This window comes from Uloborus diversus, chromosome 9 (genome assembly GCF_026930045.1).
Source record: "Uloborus diversus isolate 005 chromosome 9, Udiv.v.3.1, whole genome shotgun sequence".
Classification (NCBI taxonomy): domain Eukaryota; kingdom Metazoa; phylum Arthropoda; class Arachnida; order Araneae; family Uloboridae; genus Uloborus; species Uloborus diversus.
The window spans coordinates 56,785,228-56,809,696 of record NC_072739.1 but is presented as its reverse complement, the minus strand read 5'-3'; the positions used below and the strand labels follow the sequence as shown (position 1 = coordinate 56,809,696).

At 34.4% G+C, this 24,469-nt stretch overlaps 1 protein-coding gene across 2 annotated transcripts in view; it reads right to left on the bottom strand.

Moving 5' to 3' along the window:
• LOC129230088 (uncharacterized) overlaps window positions 1–24,469 on the bottom strand; it is a 161,731-nt gene that overhangs the window by 56,278 nt on the left and 80,984 nt on the right. Inside the window, exon 3 of one of the 2 annotated variants that reach the window (XM_054864480.1) lies at window positions 22,607–22,659. In XM_054864480.1, the coding sequence (XP_054720455.1) occupies window positions 22,607–22,637 (31 nt within the window). In that variant the 5' untranslated portion in view covers window positions 22,638–22,659. Of the gene's footprint in view, window positions 1–5,098; window positions 5,229–22,606; window positions 22,660–24,469 lie in introns of those variants that run through there. The other variant, XM_054864482.1, reaches the window with a different exon arrangement.

Sequence of the window (24,469 nt, the reverse complement as noted above, 5' to 3'; positions counted from 1 at the left end):
ATGCATGTGATTATTAAAAAAGAAAAGACATATTAACCAAATACCGTTTATGGGGCTCTATAATTATGCAATCGCGGAGTGACACAAGATAATCTTCAAGAGTTAAAACGATAAAACCATTTCTCTATAACTTCAAAGCAGTGATTTGACGACTGGAAGAATTATTGCAAAACGATTCTTTCAATGATGAAAAAGCTCATGCCCTTTAGCATGTATGACTTCGTTTGAATTTTTATCCAATTTGTTTGTATCGAGTTTTTGAAAAATGCTTTACTCTATCAAAATCTATATCTTCAATCCGCTACTCGACTATTCAAACCATAGTTCAATCTACAATCGATCTGTGTGTACATTTCAATCAATCGTGAAATTTTTCAAAAAAAAAAAAAAAAATTCTTCCTCCTAGCCAATTTTAAAGAGAACAAAAAAAGAAAAAAAAAAGTGACAAAAATCTACATGATGATGTGAAGTCAAACATTGATTTTTGAATATTTTGTATGAATTAATACATTCAGTTTCGAATGAAATTAACACAAAATTTGATGATAATTATTTTTCTGTATGGTTATTTGGATTGGATTTTGAAAACGAAAAATAAAATGTTTCAACTGTGAGTAAAATTTTTAGCATGAGGAAAGAACAATTACAAGCAATATACCGACAGAATGGTTTTCACATACAGAGACTGCAGTTTCGTCCTTATTATGGGCTCATCAGTCTGGAATAGTGAATAACAGAGCTGGAGGCAGATGATATCTCATTGAAGCTGCGATCACCGACATGACTAGATTATTCAATGATGAAAAGTTTAAGCCCCTCACAGTTTTAGAAGTAGCATGGGCGATTTTGAAGAGCAAGATATAAAAAGTGCTTTTATACATAACTTTGTGTTACTTCAATTATTTTTTAACTATTACAATCGGTTCAGCTAGTAGAGTCAGATTTTTTTTTGTGTCTCAGGAGGTTAGAGAAATATTTTCGAGGCACAAAGGGGGAAAAAATACCTTTTCTATTTAGCTGAACTGGCAAAACAGCACGACATTGGGCACTGATAGATTAGTAACACGATTCCCTGCTCTTCCGAATTCGAAAAATCATGCATTATAATTTTCCCAAAAGGTATAAAATCATTAGCAGCGAGATGTTTCGTATGATAAATTTTTAGTCAATGAATCAAAATTTTAATTGTTTCTAAACACTAATTTTATTCATACTAAACCGATTTTATGACAACTTCTTGTTACCTAATGTGTATTTGGTTTCGCTTTGGGTTATACATATTTAAAAAACTCGACCCCCCAAATGAAATGGTGAAATGCCGCCCCTGTATATATATATATATATATATATATATATATATATATATATATATATATATATATATATATATATATATATATATATAAAATAAGCAAGCCAAATTCCAAATATTAAACAAATTATATAAAAATAATGATGATAAAAAGGAAAATTGCAAATAGTTATTAAAAAGGAAAAGATAAAGTATGAATCCAGAGCTCAACAGCCGTGGAGGATCATTAAATATGGTCAAAAGAACAATTTTTTTTAACAATGAACTAAAAGAGAATGTTTAAGCTCCAGTACATGCAATATAGAGTAACATTGGGCAAATGCACCACATGCTAAACAATAAACAATAAACAAGGGCTCAAACCTAATCATCATTATTTTTATATAATTTGTTTAATATTTGGAATTTGGCTTGCTTATTTTATATTTACTTGGCTTTTTTGTCGCCAAGTTGGCGACAAAACTTGGCGACCAAAACACTAGCGATATATCGCCAAGTGTCCGCCAAATTATAACACCACTCGAGTTTGCAGCGAAATTAACAATGATTTCCCCACAAAAAGGTGCAAAACCCCCCTGTAGACACACCCGATTGCAACCAAAAGGGGAGGTTCACAACTAGACCCTACTAGGAGTCTACGTACCAAATTTCAACTTTCTAGGACATACCGTTCTTGAGTTATTCGACATACATACGCGCATACATACATACCTACATACGGACGTCACGAGAAAATTCGTTGTAATTAACTCGGGGATTGTCAAAATGGATGTTTCGGGGGTCTATACGTTTTTAGGCACTTATCCGCGTGTGGTCGGGTTCAAAAAAAAAAAAAAAAAAAACTCAACATTCATTCAGGAATGCGCAAAATGGAAATTAAGGCCGATTTTTGAGTGAAATTTTTTTCGTGAATACAATACTTCCTTTTTTTGTAAAAGGAAGTAAAAATGGAAGTAAGGAAGGTAAAACCAGCTGAAAATCGAGAGACAGTTTAAAAAAATAAGTTATTACATGACTCTGATGAAGAAACCTTAGAAGATGGTAATTATTTTTGTCCGTCCGTTTTCAGATTGACGAGAAATGGTCACACGTAAGATGTGCTAAATCCGTGGTTCCCGACTTTTTTGAGCCTATCGCCCTCTTCTTGAAGCTGACTGACACCTGTCACCCCCCGCCTTTCTTCCTTGATAAAACCATAAATTGGCGCTAGTGAACATCGATATTACTTATTATTGATGGCAGATATTATTGATCATTGACGTAACTAACATAAATGTCGAATTTGAATTTGAAGTAAAATGCATACAATAAAGCAATTTCATCCAATCACTCCAATACCAAAAAGATAAATAAAGAAGTAAAATTTGTTAGTTTCTTTTTCTTTCTTTTCCAAAACGAACAGAACTCGAAGTTTAATATAATAAGTTAAAATCACTGATGTTCTTTTCAAAAATACAGTCGACTCCCGCTACAACGCGATCCGACTTACGCGAAATGGCTATAACGCGATTCCCCCCCCCCCCGGTAAGGAATTTTATTCCTAACGCGAATTCTTCACCCGCAACACGAAAAATTTCCGAGGGGAATCGCGGTTTTTTCGTGATTGGACCTTCATCCTTTTGGCATCACTGAGAGCGGAAGTTCCTACACCGTACTAGTCTGAACATCGCTTATACAAATAACTCTATACGCCACATTTTCCATTTATTTTTTTCATTCTATATGGGAAAGTTAATGAAATATAATGACACCTAAGAGCGCTGTTTCGTTTAAAGTTTGTGAAGATAGAAGGAAAAAGAGAAAGTTTCAAAAACTATAATGCATTTGTTTTTTTTACTACATAATGTACATACCGTAGTGGTTTATTTTACGTCTTCCATTCCCATTGATCATTGATTTTGTGCATCGTAGCAGTTTTTTATGTTAAATAAAACTTAAAAATAAATAAATAAATAAAAATTCAATTTTTTATTTAAGAAACAGTAATGTATAGTTAAGAAATGGGTTTTAACAGTTTGAGGTGGTGTTTACAAGTGTCCTTTCCTTAATCGTATAGGTATGTTTATCAACGTTTTTAAACATACCCTTTTCCACAACGCGAAATTTCAACTTACGCGAAGGGTCTTGGAACGCATCCCTCGCGTAAGTCGGGACTAGACTGTAGTACATTCTTTTAAAAAAATATTTTCTTTTTATGATGGAATGAATGAGAATATGAGGGAATTAAAAACGCCGACACTTAAAATTTAAAAAAAAAAGAAAGAAAATGAAAATTTTTAAACTTGGCGATGAAGGATGAAATAATTCCTGAAGGTTTAACCAAGGAGTAAGGAGGAAGCAAATAAACTTAAATTTGTTTCTTTTTATCTGTGATTCCTTGTCTGAACTCTTAGCTATCCGTTTTGAATACGTTTCCAATTGCAATATTCGCTGGCATTTTCACATTATTATTTTGTCTCTTAAATGCCCAATGCCCCTTTTGGCAGCGATTGACCGCAGGTCGGGAATCATTGTGCTAAAGGATTTGTCTGAGTATGCTTGAATTGTGAAAGCTACTTTTTAGATTATGATGACTAAACTAATGAGTTTCAGTTTTTTTGATTGATTACTTTTTGGCTTAAGAGTCAACATTTGATGTTTTACTGATAAAGTATAATTAATGCTTCATTAATTTTTATTAAGTTTATGTTAAAGAATACTCTGTCTTCAAGTTTAGTAGAAACTTTTTCTATGTTTTCATGAGAAATAATACCAAATGTAATTATATGCGAAAGTTTTTATTTCATTTAAGCTCTCAATTTTGGTTAAGTGTTAGGTCCAAAGTTAACATATTTTTTCACCATTGAGGTATGAAGCTGTTCTAAAAACTTGCAAACATTAAAATGCTGTGTTTTTTACTCAAATTAAGTACAAAACTGATTACTGTCCGACCACGGATTGTGTGGAATTTTCAAACGTCCATATAAGACGAATCTATCTGAATGAGGGGGGAAAGTAAAAATTTGATGCCGATATTCCGCTCATTTGAATGATACTCTGCTTCTGCAAAAGCTGGTATCGCTAAAAAAATAATAGGTTCGTCCATTTCCGGCTGTAAAATGGATGTTTGTCTTTCCATACAATCCGTGGTCAGACAGTAATTAGTAATCAACGTAATGACGTACAAAATTAGCAGATTACTGCTAATTTTGTGCGTTATAACGTTGTTGATTTCTATTTACTTCTCTGCGCAAAGGTAGTTATTTATTTCTTACGAAATTGATTGTTCTGAATAAAAACTCTCAGATTCGGTTCGTTTTTTACTGTCACAACTTGCCCCCGATGGTTTAACAACCAACCCCTGGCAGGCACGGGGCTAAAAGTTACATAACCCTTTTCCCAGAATTCGCTAGTTCATGCAATTCACTCAAAAGCAAGCACCTAATATTATTTTTAAATATGAAAGTATATGAGTTACTTAATCAAAAAAAAAAAATAAATAAATTTGCTCAAAGTAATCAAATATTCAAAAAGTAAGGACGATTTTTTAAAAAAATGTTACACTCCTATATTTAAGTACGCACAAAATGAAGAGCTATTAGTCAACGATTTGAAACCACATGAATAAATATTTTGGCCAAGAGCCGAAACTCCCCCCCCCCTCCCTCCCCCAATGGCCTACTCATTATATTTATTTATTTTTTTTGAATTACCTTAGGTGCTAGATCCTTTTAAAAATTAGCAACATTTTTTAATAAGTAATTACTTTCAATAATTAATATAGGTTCAACTAAAACATTTTCTTACCATTAAACTTCATTGCATTTTACGTAAGTCCCGTTGAAAAGAACATGGTAACTGATTTCAGAAACTGGTGAGCTCTTGACTGTGGAATCTGATCCTCAAAACGTAACATGTGTCCTCACACAAAATTGAGGTTCTAGAAACAGATCTGCGCCATCTGTTTATGAAGCCTTAAAAGAGGCGACACAAAAATAATAGACACCAACGTCACTCTTTCCATAAAGGATTTAAGAGGCACTTGTGCAACTTCACTTTGGTATAAACGGATTAGAAAAGACGCAGATTGAAGTCTTGCCAGCGTCATAAACTGCGTTTCCACTGATTATCACATGTGACTAAACGTTATATAACGTGACCAGAATCAAAGATGCGCAATTCTAATAATAGAAGCGTCGCATATCTGTCAAAACTAGGATTGCCTGTACTAGCCATGCTAGCACTTTATTTCCCGCAAAAGTAATTCTTCCCAAACATATTATAACATTTCAGAGATAAGGTTGCGCAATTCTAATAGAAGCGTCACGTGCCACTCAAAACTTGGATTACCGATAATAGCATCTTATTTCCCAGAAAAGTAATTCTTCCAGAGAATTTTTTTATAACAATTCAGGGTTAAGAATGCGCAATTCTAATAGAAACGTTGCATGTCTGTCAAAACTTGAGTTTTCTGTACTAGTATCTTATTTCCCATAACAGTACTTCTTCCGGAGCATATTACCAAAGAATATAGATAATGGAGAAGAACTTTCACTTCGAGACCGGTTTGTAAGCTCCGCAGAGAAAATAAATTACTAACGAAAACATGTTTTGGGACAAAAGCCGACATTTAGGAACAAATTCGTCGCCAACGGTGAACTGGCTTGGCGGAGGGTTGCCATTTCCTCGCGGGAGTCGGGGAGACACACCCCCCATGGAGATTCTAAAGCCTTTTGTATCTGAAGATTTGAAGAGTTCCAGATGTTCAATCGTTCTTCTCTTTTAACTAATGTACTCATTTGCTACTGTTGAAAAACCGCAACTGATACCGCGATTTTTCTCTTTGAGTGGGCCTGGAAGAAGTGTCATCGCGCCGTTCGACCCCTGAGCGTTGTGCGAACTAATGCATCTACTAATCAGAATGAATTCGCCCTAAATTTCCCCTTTTACTGATCATTGAGGGAAGAAACATTATTATTTATTTCCACTTTTGCTGATTTATATCATTGAGGTTGTAAAAACAAAATAACCTTTTTGGTCTGCTACGGGAGTTGTTTTAGGGGAGTATTCTTCTTTTTTTTTAATTTAAAGAAATGGTTTAAACGAAGAAATAAATTTAAAAGTTTCTCTAGCAGCTCTAGTTTTCAGATAATTTCAGCTGCTTTACCCAAATTATGCAGTTTTAACTCCATTTTATGCATTTCTAAATCAAAGTGTAGGCTTCTGAAACAAGGACTGCCTCCAGCATGTTTGCTCTGCTATAATCAGTTGGCAGTCTAGTTACATTCAGAAAAACTCACTACATGAAGTAAATATCTAGTAAGTTTAGTAACAAGGCTTCAACGAATTGCGGTCAACTTGTAAGTTCTTGCAATGCATATATTCGCTTTGCGTGATGTGTGACGAATTGGATCTTTGTATGTAATATTTTCAGGGTCCGACTAATGTAGACAATAAACAAAATTTTTTGGGGGTCCTCTACAGTCAAACCTTATAAACAAAAGCATTAATAAAGAATCAGGGGTGGTAGTTTCAGGGGTGTTCAGGTGTTAAATCACTTATTCAAAGCAACCCACACTTGTACACATGAAAAACTAGATAAATTCAGGAGAGTACCTTAATTTTCTTACATAGAAACTGCAGCAATTTTAGTATTTTTGGGTCTCTTAAAAATTGGGGACCCATGGCCAACAGCCTAATTGGTCTGGTTGGTAATTGAGCTCTGATTCTTTTGTATAATACACTTTGAATAAAAATTCCATTATTTGTTTTTCATTTGATCTATGGATGTAACTTAAACCCATGTCACAAATATTTCAATGTTATGTTTTAGAAATTTGAGCTCCTGCGCAAAAATTGATGCCCCGTAAGAAATGCTTTGGTGAAACGGATGCAACGTGAAAATGCAACTTCAGACCGTTTAGTTACATTCATTCCAATAAAAGATTAAACAAAAAATAAAAAGTGTTAGCATCTCACCCCTCCCCCCCCCCCCCCCCCGCACACACAACCGTACTCCGATTTCCCTGCTTTCCTTAACAAGGAGGAACAAGCGAAGTCTTAATTACATCGTATGCAATACTTCACACTTCACTGTGGCATTTTATGTAGAGGTCAAGTCCACCGAGAAGTTAATCGGGTCAACGAGAGAACATGAACCAACGGGACCCTACCTTACCCTAGCCTTGTCAAATAGAAACGCAGCTAAAAGGGAGCTAAGAAAATACGAACCTGTACAGCGAAATAAATGCGGTGTGCTGATCTTCTGACAACAAGCTTTAGCTATAAACTATCTGAATTCTATTTAACGTGTAAAAAAACCACCTAATAAAATAAGTACAGATTTTAGCTTCTGAGAATTCCTATGCAAACTAAGCTCTGACACGGGACATCTTGTGGCTGCATAAAGTTTAAAAATTTCATACGACTTATTCATACAAATGTATCGAAATTTATTTTGGATTTTAAAAAAAAATGTTGAAAACTCTCATAACTGTCTCTCTAGTGAAAGTCACTGGTTATTCTTTGTGCGGACTCGTCTCCAGATTAGAGGTGCTTTAAATGCAGTTTTACCTACACGGGTATGTACTAATTTGTGAGGTTTATTTTATTATTTTTTTTAAACTTTTAAATTACTCAAAAAATCATACATGTTTCTACAATCAACTCTCTTTAGAATACGCAACCAGTTTCGAAGAAGGCAATGCAAAATGATGGTAACAGTAAACGAAATGCTCTCGTAAATTATTTTAAAACAATTTTTTACTGTGTTGTGCCATTTTTGTTCATTTATTTTTTAACTCTTAACATGCATTTCAGCCCAAAGTATCCTATTCAACGTTTATCATATTTACGACGAGCCCTTTTTGTATGCATACATTACACAAATGAGTAACATGTATATAAGTATTGTGTTCTTGATAATATCGTGTATATCATGATGCATGCTATGGTATATGCATAAAACAGTATGTTATGCATTTAAGTTATTTTTAATAGACATTTACTCACTATTTTCAATGACTCAATATTTTCAATATTCTCAATAACTGTATTTTGTTTGTGGTCATTAATCATTAAGTTTAAATAATTAAAAAAAAATTTCATGTAGTTTTGTTGAAAATTGATCATAGATCTTATAATTAAATACCTATTCCGAAATATTAATTCTAACCAGTGGATAGGGTCATATTTCATTGAAAGTCGTAGGTGTACGAACACTTTTGGGAGTCACTGTAATTATGCATCTCAGAATACCATAGATTGCAATGTTCTGTGTCAGAGCTGCTTGTTCTGCGATCTTACTAGTTAGTCGGCTCATTCTGACCTGTAGCTGATTCTGCTATTTAACCCAATGCAATGTTTTAAAATGAAATCTTTATTAGGAAATACTGTAGCAATGCGTATTTTCACAAATTATGACGTTTCTTTTTCATTAAATTCCGCATACATAGTAAAAAAGCTTTGACCAAGCTTCCAAGCAGCAACGCTTTAACTTAAGAATTATTCCACGTAAACATTATCAGCCGGTTCGATGGATGTCAACAGCTATGAAACGATTGTTAAAAACGTATTTTCATTACGTTAAAAATATGAAAATAAAAAATTTAGAAAGAAAACCATGACTTTCTTTTCTACTCAACTTCGAATCAAGATATTTTAGTATTTTAACCATGGAATATTTTCTTGTTCATTCCTGCTGTTTTTTTTTTTTTTTCATTTTGCAATTCCATTGTCGTAGAATGAAACAATATGGTTGACTGTCCCACGGACTATCTGTTTTAGGAATTGCTCAGAATGTGTTAGATATCGTAAAAGCAGCCTAAACCATAAATTGAACAAACAATATGAATCAAATTTTATTTTGGCGTCTATGTCCTTAGTATCTGCAAATATACCTTATACAGCGCAACCTCTCTGAGCAGCCACCCCTTCGTTCCGCAAAATTTCGGCCGTTCAAAATGGGTGGCCGCTTTAAAGGGTTTTCGTTACAGTTGCAATGTTATTCTATATTACGCAATATAAGTTAGTGTAATACATAGAATGAAATTTGAGACTGTTCTAAAATGGAAATAGTATATTATTTAATTATTGTTTACATTTTTTCGAAGAAAGGATACAATTTGGGAATAAAGTTTTCAATTTTCTCCTACAATTGTTCACAAAATCAAATTCAAAATGTTGCTTGTTGCAATTCAAATGTTTTTCAGTTCAAAATGACAAAAAAATTGCTCTAACCAATTTATTTATCATTGCATCTGAGCAGATTTCTAGTGAAATGTAGTGTTGTAATTAATTTGTTACCCTGACAACAATAAGAAATGTAGTGATATGGAAGCAAACTAATGAACTAATCATGTAAATATTCTTATTTTATGTAATAAAGTGTTTCAGTGTATTATGAATTTTATTGACTCAAATTTTTAATGCAATCTTTATTTTTGATGCAAACAATACAATTGGGAAAATGAGAATACATACCAAACTGATTGAAGTCAAGGTAAATTTAATATAAAAGGAAATAACTAATGAAATTGCCTATTGATCATTAGAATATTAGCTCTATATAGGCTGTAGTACACATTACGTAGCATAAAAAACATTGTTTTACGAAAAACATTGAATCATTTCACCAGAAATGAATTGAATTTGTGGGATCAAAGCTATTTTTTAAATTAGACATCTTTCATTACTTTTCATCATTGAAAGACTATCACTCATTATCATGTTACCGACCTTTGTAAAAAATTATTATTATTATTATTATTATTTTTTTTTTTTTTGCACAATCTAAAACATTTTCACTTTTATTAGATTCTGTTGAATTTGTCAAAGTGAAGTTTCAGTACGAGTTCTCTCGAGTACATTTCGGGACGAAAATAGTTTTAAACATGAGTTTTTAATTGTTTCCATCCAGGTATAACTATTTTGAATAGTTTCGTACGGCGAAATGGATCAAGCTTATTCTCTTTCTACTTAATCATTGAAAATTATCAAACTTTATCGAATATCGGAGCAACTTGCACGCTTAATAAGGGGACCCACTAATGATTTTTGGAAAACTGCTGAATAATCCTAGTCGTTGTTACTTTTTAGGAAACTCTGCAAAGATACATTTACCGGGCTTTCCCCCTTCCCCATCTCTCTTATTAATTCTGTCTTCTCTTCCTTTCCTCCGAAAACACCAATCACTACCCATCACCCCCAGAGGCACGGAAGAAAAAGCTATGTCCGTAAGGTTAGTTCCCCCCCCCCCCCCCCCCCCGGAGATCATCAGTGAAATTGTTAATGAGGTCTAAGGATATCAATGGTGCAATACTGTACTGCCGTGTGCAGGGGAAAAGCAGTAACTGCAAATTTTTCATTTTTGATTTTTTTGCATTTTTGTCATTGTGCGTTATCTTTACTGTACAAGCTCGCTTATTTGGTTTCCGCTGAAAATAACGCGCGAAAAAGACGTCTAATTCCAACACTTTCCTACTGTTAGCATTAAATCCAAAACGCGTTTCTTCAAATATCTTGAAAAATCATTTCTGCAGTTACTGCTGTTTACCTGCACAGGGCAGTATGATAAGGTTTAAGGCGAGCTGAGCGATGGTTTTTCTTGATCGTAAGAGGTCTGTGATGAATTTCCCTACTGAATGGAAAACTGGTAGTCGGCCCCCGCTTAAACGAATACCGTGAGTTCCAAGAAATATTATTCGAATCAGCGGGGAAATTTTATTTATTTTTCCTGATTGACAACGTTTGTCTTAAAACGTTATAATAAATCAATATCTAAGTAATAGAAGAAACATGTTTTTTATTAAAAAGCGTTTTAAATAAGCTAAGTAAATAAAAGTATGTATGAAAATTATGTCACTTACAACTATGGGTAGTGAATCTTTGTTCCGACACCTTTTTTCAGTTAATATTTTTTGGAGACAGTCCATAATAGTGAATTCCTTGCTCAAGGTATTTTGGGAGCACCTTTCAAACTTCAATTACCGTGTTTTACGCAATTAATATCTATCAATTTCTTATCTTCTGCAATGTTTATATTTCGTTGTGTTTTTTAATTTAATTATCAACTGTCTGTTGGTAATGGCAACGATAAAAGAAAATAAATAGAATAGTGGATATGCTTTGATGGATTATGAATGTTTTTTCCCCCGCCGGTTGTTTGCCGAAAAATACAATTTTTAATTTTTGCTTCAGTAATTGCTCTTAATTGATTTTTTATGTATTCAAAAATTTTCTCAGCTAAAACATATGCGAAAGCTGATCACTATTATTCGATTAACCGGGGAAATTGTTCGATTAAGCGGGATCCCTAACATTGCGAAATGTCTAACATTGGGAAATATTCGGTTCCTGGAGATTTTATTCGTATAAGCGGGGTTTTCGTTTATCCGTTACGAGATAAGGCGGGGCTGACAACATTGTGTTTCCATTACGATCCAAGTGCGCAGAACAAAAATTGACTTATTTTGTAAACAAACAAATAACAGAATTTTTTAAAAAATACCAAGAACTTTTCATAATGAACTCAAAAAGTACAAAATAATTTTTCTGGGTCACAAAGGACAATTTAAGAATTCCTGTAGTTTTTGAAAATGACACCACAAACGAAGAAAAGTGCGGCTCATGTCATGAAGAGGATTTATTATTATCTAGCTTTCAATCATAACTTTGAGTGTTGAAACATGCATATTTTTGTTATTGGGAAAGTTTGGTTTGAAATGACTAGAACCGCACTTTTCTTCATTTGTGGTGTCATTTTCGTAGAATTTTCGAAAAATACAAGAATTCTGATCTAGAAAAGCTATTTTGTCCTTTAGAGTGCATTATGAAAAGTGCTTGGTATTTTTAAAAACATTCTGTTCTTTTATTCTTTTTAGTGTAAATGTATTTCAGAAACAGAATAATTTTACCCTCACGTTTTTAATATAAATGCTCCCCACTAAAAGGGAGAAAACCTATGTACGTGTCTAAAACTTTAAGTAGTAGGCACTAAAATTTAATCCTTGTTCCTCTGTAGGATTTATGTTTGCTAATTTCATGATTGCTTCAGAGGAGCCTTGATTCAAAATTTTCATTATGATTGCTTTTAACATTAGTGTTGAAAGGCAACAAAATTTGTAACAATGGGTTTTATATTTAAACATTTAATGAGGAAATTACATGAAACTTGCGGTTTTCCATCTTAACTTAAATAATTATTTTATTTTAGAATTTTATTTTTTCAGCGCTAAGTTGTACCTTAAGATTAAGCAAATCATTTAGTGAAATCCCGAAGTCTCTAAGTAGTCTAATAGCAGAGATATAAGAGAAACCAGGCCTCAGATTTCTCCGAGACAATCAGGCCAAGTATAATAAAAGTGCTTAAATAACATAATTAAAAAAAAAAAATACTAAGCACTTTTCATAACGCACTCAAAAGGACAAAATAACCTTTCTGGGTCAGAAAGGACAATTTAAGCATTCCTGTAGTTTTCGAAAATTCCAAGAAAATGACACCACAAACGAAAAGTGCGGCTCAAATCATGAAGAGAATTTCTTATCATTATATAGCTTTAAATCATAGCTTTGAGTGTTCAAACATGCATATTTTTCTTATTGGGGAAACGCTTTTTGTGTTCTCAAGAAGCATTATGATATTGAATGCAAAATAAACCTAATATTTACTCTTTGTTAAGCTTTAGTAGTTCAAAAAAAAAAAAAAAAACTCTTAAAAGTGTTACATGACGTTGTGTATTTATCTCTGTACTTTTTTAAAAAACCTTCTTCATATAAAAACGCTGTCCGAAAAGGTGATTTTCAGGAAAAAGTTATAAAGGTCACTATATATGTGTCGTGGAAAAGGTCTGCGGACTGATTTCTAGTTGATAAGGATACAATGCGAACATTTATCGCTTGAAATCTGAAGACTTTTATTGTCTTAAAGTTAAAATTGCGGAATAAAACGCAAATGCGTATATTCACAAGGAACGATAAAATTAAAAATTTTAAAAACCTCCGATTGAGTCGCAACTGCAGAATCAAGAGGGAAAATTGAAAATCCTTTTAAAAGTCTTATATTATTTAAAATCAAAGTATTTTTTTTTTTTTTTTTGCTATTAAATTGAAACTGGCAACAGATAAAAACTTTAAATCACTGCTTTTAATTCCCTTGTTGGTCAACAATGAATGGGGTCGTTTCCAAAATTTTAAAAGTATTTTTTTCTGAAAGAGCATGCTTAAAAACACAGGATCTGACAATTTTTTAAATAATTTGTTTAAGTTTAATATTAAAAAAAAAATGCTAAAATCTGCGCGCTTTCATTGTTTACATTTCCTGTCTATGACATCATAAATGATGAAATGCCATTCTGTGTTGCCATTCACAGAGCAAAATATTTAATTCGCATCTTTACTCACGTGTATTGGCAACGATATGGTTAATAGCAAGCGTAGAGCTCAATTTTAATTGACTTCTTGATTATCATAACGTGGAAACGCGGTACAAAGATGCGTCAAAGAGCATCATTTGTGACGTCACCAAGACCACGCTTTGTTCGAAAAATCGGACATATTAAAAAATTAATTAAAAAATAACTGTTGGAAAAATGAAAGAATTTTTTGGGTTATGTCTATTTATTTATTTATTTATTTTTGCTTATTCAATCAATTTTAGTGACTAAAAGTATTACTTTTGACTGAAGGAAACAACCCCATTCGGTTTTCAATCGCGTGAATAAATGTTTAGCGGTTATTAAAATCTGCATTAAAAAACGTCATAATTCGAATTTTATGAAAGATAGAAGCTCCAAACACATTTTATCAGAAGGCGGAAAAAATTTCTCTTTATTTTGGTATTAAATTTTAAAATTTTTAACTATGTTCTCACTGCAAAAATCGCGAAAAACATTTCAGAGGTTTTTAACTAATATCTTCGTTAATTAATGTCATCCAAAAACACAACCTAGCTAAAAACACTCCCGATCAACTCCCCTTTCGATTTAAAAAAAAAAAATTTTTTTTTTAATAAAGCTGTCCGTCCATTTTGGCGCTAGAGTGCGACAGACAGATACACACACATAACGGGAGCTCAGATTTTAAGAAAATGCATATATCTTGAATAATTGCAAATTGCTTATCTCTACTATATCAGTGATATAATTGATTCACGTGCTTTAAGAAGTACTGCGGAACTTAGAATTGGATATGGAGAATGTCCATCCGTCTCAATTTTTCAGGCTGGCCAAATTGATTGAGAAGGTAATTCAATAAATGATGAATTACTTTTTTTCGAAGATCTTGTAACAATTGTTTTACAACAACATGAGGGGTATTTAGCACGTTTGGGAACAAATAACAGACGTGTTTAGCGTTTATCAAAAGTCTAGAACATTTTGACTGCAAAAATCCAGTGAAAAACACACGAACACAATGAAAAAGTATGTTTTGGTTTTTCCAGTAACTGAAATAAAATATTTAGATTTCGGATGTTTAGTTCTGATGTAAATTAGTATGCTAATTAATTAATATGTTGAAGTTTGCTGATCGTTTATTTAGTACTTTTGATATAAAGTTATCTTACCAACCCACTAGTACTCTCATTTTAGAATTAAGAGAGGGGGGGGGGATATGTAAGAGGTAAAAATGTCGCGTAAAAATGAATAAGTGAAAGGGAGGGGGGAGGGGGGGGGGTTCACAAGCGGTTTCTTTATAATATCTGATACCAGGGTCCACCGACTGATGACAGGCCCTGGTGTTAAGCAAATTGTGATTTAAAAAAAGGACAAAAAGAAAAAAAATTCGAAGTGAAAAACAACGCATGTTTTTTTTTTTCCGGCAAAATTAATTTATTTTAAGGATTCAAAATTTTTACTCGTTTCATACTTTTGCGCCATTCTAATTTCGCCCCAATTCTTTTAAATCACGTATCGCTAACGTAATAACTTACGCTTGACGATTCTACAATGACTTTTTTACTACCCTTTAGCAATGAACCATCGTACAAATGAGGCTTAATTACCTCCCTTTCAGCGCTTCCGCAGAGGGGAGAGAAGAGAGAAAACATCTTCACCTCCGGATTCGCATTGCAAATGCAGCGACATCAGCATTGGCGATTTAGTGCCTTTTCGATCATTCAAGCACTCTTTTTCCCAAACTTGTCTCGCCAACCTGTTCCTTAATGTCGGCTTCTTGGTCGAACCACTTTTTCGTCAGGGGTCGAAAGGAAGGTTACATACGTTTCTACCGGAGTGGAACATCTTTGCGTGTGAACTATCTTTGATATTACCGCAGTTCAGGGTTAGGGTTGTACAATTGTAATAGAAACGGTCGCATGTCTGTCTAAACTTGGATTACCTGTACTAAGCATCTTATTTCCTGTAATTAAAGTAATTCTTCCGGAACATACTAGAATAATTCAGAGTTAGGGTTGCGCAATTCTAACAAAAACGTTGCATGTCTGTCAAAACTTGAATTTCCTGTACTAGTATCTTATTTCCCATAATAGTACTTCTTCCGGAACGTATTACAACAATTCAGAGTTACGGTTGCGCAATTCTAATAGAAGCGTTGCATCATAGGCGTCGGAGCCGGGGGAGCTGGGGGAGCTTGAGCTCCCCCTGGAATATTTCAGATCGGCTCAGCTCCCCCGGAAAAATTCTCGCACAGCAGCTTTCTGTCATACATTGTTTACCTCAAACCTGATTTCCAAAATGTGATCTGTCTTTTCTAAGAATTTCCACCCAATAAGCAACAAAAGCAGGGGACAGACGGAGTGGTCAGTGCACTTGAGTCCACCTTCACCCTTTTTCTCGCTGTTTACACACCTCTTGATTCCCGGAAGAAAAGGAAAAGAATTTTAAGCTATCCTACCGGCTGCGGAAAAGTGGGCTTTGCCCCGCGGCCTGCAAAAATCAGTACCGATAGGGGTTTGCTTCTCACCTTGAGCTCGTGTTTCGGGAGCGGCATCGCAGTCTAGTTCACATTCTTATTAGTTTTGCCTCGCATGCCGTTTTTTTTTTTTTTTGTTGCGTGATCACAAAAAGGATAGTGAGCAGGGCCGGATTAGCCATAGAGCAGAAGTAACAAATGCTACGGGCTCCGCGCCATGAGAAAAATTCCAGAAAAAAAAAACTACTTTCCGCACTTTAATCCATTTAAATTCATCTCTATCTTTCTCTTTTTATTTAGATCTGGCTTTTCTAAATACTCAGGTAAATTAAAAATCTTATTTTTTTCGTTGGATTGCTTTCCAGAAATTTCTCTCAATTGAAGTCTTAAAAACGCAATTTTAGTTAATCTTTCTTAGTGGAAGGAGAAAAAGCTCCGTTGGGTCAGAAAAGTTTCAAAACTGACCAAAAATTACAATTTTAAGCAATGTTTGGAGAACGGAGAATTGGGTTTTCTCTAGATTTTTTATCTTTTTTTTTTTTTTTTTCAAAATGAAGTCAATTTTAAGGTAACTTAAGAAATTTAAGGGAGTTAGGGTCCTAAAATTTTCAGCTATTCAAGCCTAAAAAAAAAGAAAATTTAGGTTGTTTTATAACAATAGAGGATAGGGGAAGGGGTTCTTTCCTGAAATTGTGTTCAAAACTGAAGTCAATTTCAAGCTGTCTTTGGGAGGAAATGGTTTGAGCGATCGTCCCATGGTATAGCTGAAAACAAAATTTCAAGCTATGTGGGAAAATTAGAGAAAGGGAACTCCCCCAGAAACAAATCTGACGCGGTTTTAGATTATCACTGGAGACGTTATCAGGGGGGTGAGGATACGGGCTTGCTTCGTAAAATGTTAGAAACTGAATTATTTCAAGACGCAGGCTATCTTTAGCTTTAGGTAAAGAGTGGTGGTTTGGAACCTTTCTCCCCGAATGTTGAGAAGTTAGGCAAGTAGGTGGATATTCTCCTTTGGAATTTTTCTGAGATTTCGAAATCGAGATGGTTCAAGGGCTTTCTCCGGAATTTTTCGGAATTTGGGGTCGAAAAATTTAAGCAATTTTTGAGAAGGAGGATGCTGAAACTCTTAATGCATAAATCCTAAAACCACATTTCAAAGCTCTTTTTGGCAATGTTAGACAAGACATGGGAAAGGGTTACCCCGCAGAACTTGTTTGAAAGTGGCTTTCTTCTTAAAGCTTTAGAAATTGGAGTCCTGAAAAGGCAATTGTTAGTCATCCTTTAAATCCTCTTTTGTTACTTTAACTTCATGTGAATTTGTCACCCTCAAACCCCCCCCCCCCTCCCCACGACACGAGCCCGTAGATCCGGCACTGTAAACAACAATGAGCAAAATTAAAAGATCATGATAGAAGAGAAGAAAAAGATTCTGAGACTTATATATAACACTTATGTTGAACGAAATAAATAAATTGTTAAGAGAATATTATCTTTTGATGAATTAAAATAATTATGTGTAGAAGAAAGACTTTAAATATCGTTTTTAATTTTTTTTTCTCCGAGTGTGGGGGGGGGAACTAAAAAGCTGCCACCCATGCCCCGAACCTAACCCATTTCTTTTGCATCACCAAAGGTAGCCCGGTAGCCGAAAAATTCGAACTTGACATTCAGAAAAATTCAGGAAGAAAATTGTTTAACATAATCGAAAACCCGCTAAAACTGCTTTCTGGAACTTCAATTTCGAAAAATTTCCATGGATCGAATCCCGAGCTCTCGATCCCGTCCTATAACGTCGTTTAATAAAGTGGCCTACAAATGCGTATTTTGAACTATAATTTCGAAAAATTTCAATGGGAGTGTACCTCTCCCCCTCTCCCCCCAACATTGTTAACAATGGTCTAAAATGTACTTTTAAGACTTAAACTTCGAAAATTTTCCGAGTTGCCTTGGAGAGTGCCTGAACCTCATCCCATACCGAAACGTAACCCCCGATGGCCTACTATTTATCACGTTTTCACAGTTTCACTTTCGAGAAATTTCCCGGGGATGGCTTTCGCGAACTCCGCCCCAAAATCACCAAAGAACGTAAAACAAATACCATTTCAGAATGTACAAGTGGTTGTGTTCTTTATTCATTGCAATTACCTACATTTAAAAAAAAAACCTCGGGGAGTGGGGGGGGGATCCCGATTTACAAACAAATTTATTTATTTATTTTACTCCGTCGTTTATTTCTCTCTTTTATTATTTTTCACTAATTCATAAAAAGTTAAGCCCCGAACAAAGAAAATTCTTTAAAGATTTCCCAAAAGTCTAATTATGTAGTTACAAAATAAGAAACAGTCCTAAACTAATTCTCGAGGAATCATGAACGTACATATATTTCGGGTTTAAATTCTATGTTTCGATTAAAAGGTACCATCAGATCGAAAACATGTCATTGTACATTGTTCGATGATCTATCGAAACCGAAAGTAAACTGTTGCCATATAGAGAATTCGTAGCGCCCGAAATAGATCAAACAAATTATTTATTTATTTTTTGATGGGAAATATTATCAAAAGAAACAACATAAACCAGTGACGTGCTCAGAAATTACTTTTGGGGGCGCAAATCATTGCTGTGATAAAAAACGCAATTTTTAAAACTCTCCCACGGTAAAAAAAAAAAAAAAAAAAAATGTGCCCGTTACTTTGTTTCATTTTAAACCGTCAGGGGTGGATTTTTTTTAATGAAGTTATAAAACTGCAAAGACAAATATCATTCAAAGAATAGTAAAGACACTTACACTGCAGGAAAAAAAATTCACATAAATCAAAATCGGTGATATCTTCACTATTATAATATTCTTAAAATCTTTCAGTGATTATAAAAACAGTTACTATGTAAAAATCAGTTTTAAAAGGTGCGAGTTTATTGAGATGAAAAATTTTGAACATAATACTTTACGAAGTTAAGAGTTATTCATATTTTTTGCTTTCCTAATTTACGATTTTTTTTGTCACTTACAGATATATTTTCATGCCAAAATTGTAACTTTTCATTTATTATTTTTCATTTGTTATAAAAACTCCTACAATATTTTATAGTTTCTCTCAAAGACTTTTACTAAAATTTATCTGAACAATAAAATGTAAAACGAACACTTCATTTTAACACATTTCCAACGTTCTGTTTCTGCACCCTCCTGTTTCATACTTTTCCCCTTTTCTATTCCTCAGAAAATAAGAGAGTTTTCTAAATGCTACGCTGCCGAAGTCCTCCTTTTCCTTCAAAATTATTGCGGAGCGCCTCAAATTTTGTTTTCAGGACTCGGTTCCCTGAAAATTTCCGAAAGAGAGTCCCTGAATACCTTGTTCTCCAACAACATGGGAAATTAAATAATATTACCTTTTTGGGAATTCAATTTCAGAAAATTGCTCGGTTCCTAACCAGGGCTTGATTACCTCACAGGCCAATTAGACCTAATTAGGCCAGGCCAATTTTGCCTAATTGGCCTGGCCTAAGAGGCCCCAAATTACTGGAAGAATTATGCATAGCATTACAACTATACGAAAAAATTCCATGTATTTTTTAAAAGTAATAATAAAAAAATAATGACTTTTTATTTAGAAAAAAACTTCCTTAAAGGAGAATTTTATTTAGTTCTGCCATCAGTAGCGAATTTACCATGCCACAATTTCGAGTGCCCCGAAGGGGATTCGTGAATGCACATGATAAATAATTTACATAGTTCTGGGGCCCCCGAAAATGCATTCCGACAGGGGTAATAGAGTCTTCAGGGAGCCCTGAAATAATTTCAGGCCTAGGGCCTCACATTTTGTTATTCGGGACCTACCCCTAACGCTGACAAATATCATCCGCAGTCGCGTTTTTTAGAGATTATAATTTCGAAAAAAATAAGGAGAAGGAACCTCTGAACCTTTTCTGATAACACCATTTAAGAACGCTCTCTAGGACAATTTTGAAAAATTACCAGAGTAGAGCCCTAGTACAGCCTTTTCCTCTGACATCATTAAGGATTGTCTACAATTGCGATTTTGGATCTTCAAATTCGAAATATTGGGAGGGAGATGTAAATCGATTTGAAAATTCGATCGAGGACAAACCCTCGAGTTATGTTAGTTTCACTAACGTCAACAAATATGGTATATAATATCCGTTTTTAAGACATTAATTTCGAAAAAATTTCAGGAAAGTTTATTCGATCGTTTTCTCACCTTAACATTCCAAAAATTGCTTAAAAACTCATTTTTAGAACAAGAATTTTGAAAATTTCCCGGGGGAGGGTCCCCTGGAACCCCTCTATTTATACGTGCTCATCTTCGAGTACTGATCGACCCCCTTTCAAAACCAGAGTTTTATCACCTCATTATCCCCATATACAATGTATTTATTAAATATGATTGAAAATTTTGCTGGGAAAGAGAGAGAGAGAGGTGGAGAGAGAAGCTTTGAGAAGCTAATTTCTTATGGGGAAAATTTTAAGTGCCCCCCCCCCCAAATTATTTTCTGGTCATGGCATAATGTGTCTCAGCTCCCCCTACTTCCACGAAGTTCCTACGCCTCTGCGTTGCATGTCCGTCAAAACTTGGATTACCTGTACTAGCATCTTATTTCCCACAAAAGTACTTCTTCGGAAACATATTGCAACAATTCAGGGTTAGAATTGTGCAATTCTAATAGAAGCGTCGCATGTCTGTCAAAACTTGGATTACTTGTACTAGCATTTATTTCTCACAAAAGTAAATCTCCCGGATTACAACAATTCAGGGTTAGGGGTCTTAGAGCAGGAATTATAAATGGACTGAGCAAGTCCAATCATTGGCTTAGCAGAAGCTTGGGCAAGGATATCAAGTCACGTGACTTAACAACAGCGAATGGTTGACACGTTTCGCATGAAACTAGTGAAAGAAACCTGATTTCTTCAAATGCTTCGCTTTAAAATCTATCATGTGACTTGGTGTCTTTGTTTCACGAATGAAAGTCTTCACTCCCTCCATTTTATCTCTTCTCGATGGTTAGGGTTCTGTAATTCTTATAGAAGCGTCGCATGTTTGTCAAAACGTGGATTACTTGTACTAGCATCTTATTTCCCATAAAAGTAATTCTTCCGGAACATATTACAAAAATTCAGGTTTTGGGTTGTGCAATTTCACACCACATATGAAGCATCTATCAAAAGCTGAATCCACCATATTTTTCCAACCACAAAAAATGCTTTCCGCAACATAATACGATGCAGGATCAAAAGGTTCTGTGATTTAGATGCAAGCGCCGCTTAATAGAGCTTTTCTTAAACCCGAATCGCCTATTCTACCACCTTGTTTCGCACAAAAATATTCTTTCCGCAACATTTTATAACGGTTCAGATTAAGTGTCGGGCAATAGGTTGGGCACCCCTTTAAGGATTACTTATCATAATTAATATTACCTATTCTGCGATCTTGCTGCCAACAGAAATATGTTTTTTGCAAGATCATACGATGTAGGTTCAAATAACAGATTTTTTTTTTAAAAAATACTAAGCACTTTTCATAATGCACTCAAAATGACAAAATAACTTTTCTGGGTCAGAAAGGACAATTTAAGTATTCCTGTATTTTTCAATTATTCCAAGAAAAATACTTCTCAAAAAAAGTACGGCTCAAGTCATGTAGAGAATGTTTTATCATTATCTAGCTTTCAATCATAAATTTGAGTGTTGAAACATGCATATTTTTCTTAATCGGAAAGTTTAGTTTGAAATGACTTGAGTGCACTTTTCTTCGTTTGAGAAGTCTTTTTCTTGGAATAATTGAAAACTACAGGAATACTTAAATTGTCCTTTCTGACCCAGAAAAGTTATTTTGTCATTTTGAGTGCATTATGAAAAGTGCTTGAAGTTGTCAAAATTATGGTATTCAGAGATATTTGAGAAAATTCGATGCCAAACTACGTTGTTGTAATTAAATGCTTCCAAGCATCGGCAAAAATGTGCTGAAGAGTCCACTCTCTAATTAGAAAAACTAAAAGCCGGGCCACCGAGAGCGAAGACGGGGCTCTTGTCAGTTTGGTCACCGGCACACCCTCCCCCACAGAAATTATGAATTTGATACTATTCCGTTTCCGAGCCGGGCTGTCCTGAGGGTCGAGCTTCTAGTTTCCGACTAAGTGGACAAGGCCCCTCGCCGGCCCTGACTAAAAGGGATGGCCAGCATTCGAAAATAACAGTGCGAGATATAAGATCTATTTAATCAGCAGAGTCAAACGTCAGAGCATCTTCTAGCCGAATTTCAAAGTTTTGAAACTAAATATGAGTAATAGATAAATTCGTTTAATATATAAATCTTTTCGAAGTTATGAGCTTGCACATTTTGTTGTGTTAAAGTGAAGGGGTAAACTTCAGTTGTACCAATGTATAGTTACAGTTACGTATACGAAAGAGCAAAATGCAAGACTTACCAATGGCTAAATCATTTCTTGTAAAGCGCATAGCTTCATTAGTAAACAGCAACCTGGAAAAAGATAATTGCTATAAATTTGCATACTTTACAACGATATATATTTCTTTTATTTTAACAATTAACCAGACCATACAAATTTAATTTATATTTCACATTCTAATACCAACTTATCAATTTTAGCATTTACCAGAACAGTTTACTTTTGGTATATTCAGTAGGAGATATTAATTTTAAAAAGTCTTGGGCGAAAAACTAGGGAAGAATCACGTAAGTAATAATCATTCAGGGTGAGAATTAAGTCAAATTAAGTCACACAATTTAAAGCACATAGTAACACATTTCGGATAACAGGAAAATAAAATAACAGACAATAATGGCGTTTCAAAATTTAGAACATGTACAGAACTAATAAGAACTCCTGGGCGCGCATAGAAGTTTTGGGGCCAGTCATCATAAATGACCTTTCCGGGCCCTTCTCCGTATTGTTTGTCCCCTACGTGATTACATATATTTCACAGTAAGAAAAATATCGGACCTTCTTCAGCCTCGGGTCCGGGCCAACAAGTCCTTTCTTCACCCCCCCCCCCCCCGCCCGTGCAGGCTCATGAAGAGAACTCTAATTATCGGAACTCTTATTATCCGAATCGCTTTCAGAATTGCCGAATCGCATAATAATGATTCTGCCTTAGCGCTATGCCCTCTGCGAAACTAGTCAAACAGCTTACTTTGACAGAGTTATTCAGCAAACAATGACTTTCATTTAAAGTACGGTGCGTACATACAGTACTAATGTACAGCTCTTGTAAGTACACTTAACAAGTTAAAGTATTACCTTTTCATTTGCTCTATTAAAAGCTGTAGTTCTTTAAAAATAGTTTTCTCCCATTTTGAACATACATCCAGTAATTAATTAAACTACAGAGGACGCTGGGAAATTGAATCAGTCGAAAATTGAATCAGCCACTTCAATGAATCAAATTGTCAAAAACAGAATAAAATCCAGCTTTATTGAACTGGGCGCTATATGGAATCAAAACTGTTTAGAACAAATGTGATTCATATAAGTGACGGCCACTGTAGACCCATTTTTTTCGGACAAAACCCAGTTATCCGAATTTTAGATCAACCGAATGCGGTCCGGTTCAATTGATTCGGATAATTGGAGTTCTACCGTAATTGATTGTGCCATTTTGATGTAGGAAAGTGTCTTAATATAGAGTATGATCACACGGAGACGCAATATATCGTCGCCTCAGAGCAACTTTAAGATATCTCATCCCAGAAATAACATTAAGATATTTTACTATTGCTCTGAGGCGAAGATATGTAGCACATAAAGACCATGTCTGATTTCAATTGCGTGATCTGCGAATGCAGTAGTTTCGAAAATTTTAAAAGTGTTTTATTTTCTGAAAGAGCATGCTTAAAAGCATAGGATCGGACCATTTTATAAGTTATTTCTAAGAAATTACTTAAATCGGTGCGCCTTTCATTGTTTATATTTCTTGCCGATGACATCACAAATGATGAAATGCCATTCTGTGTTGCCAGTCATAGAGCAAAATATTTAATTCACATCTTTACTCACGTGTATTGGCAACGATATGGTTGATAGCAAGCGTAGAGCCCAATTTTAATTCGCTTCTTGATTATCATAACGTGGAAACGCGGTACAAAGATGCGCCGAAATGCATCATTTGTGACGTCATAAAGACCACGCCTTGTTTGAAAAATCGGACATTTTAAAAAATAAGTTAAAAAATAACTGTTGGGAAAATAAAAGAATTTTCCGGGTCCATGTTATTTTTTTCTGCTTATTCTATCTATTTCAGTGACTAAAAGTACTACCTTTGACTGAAGG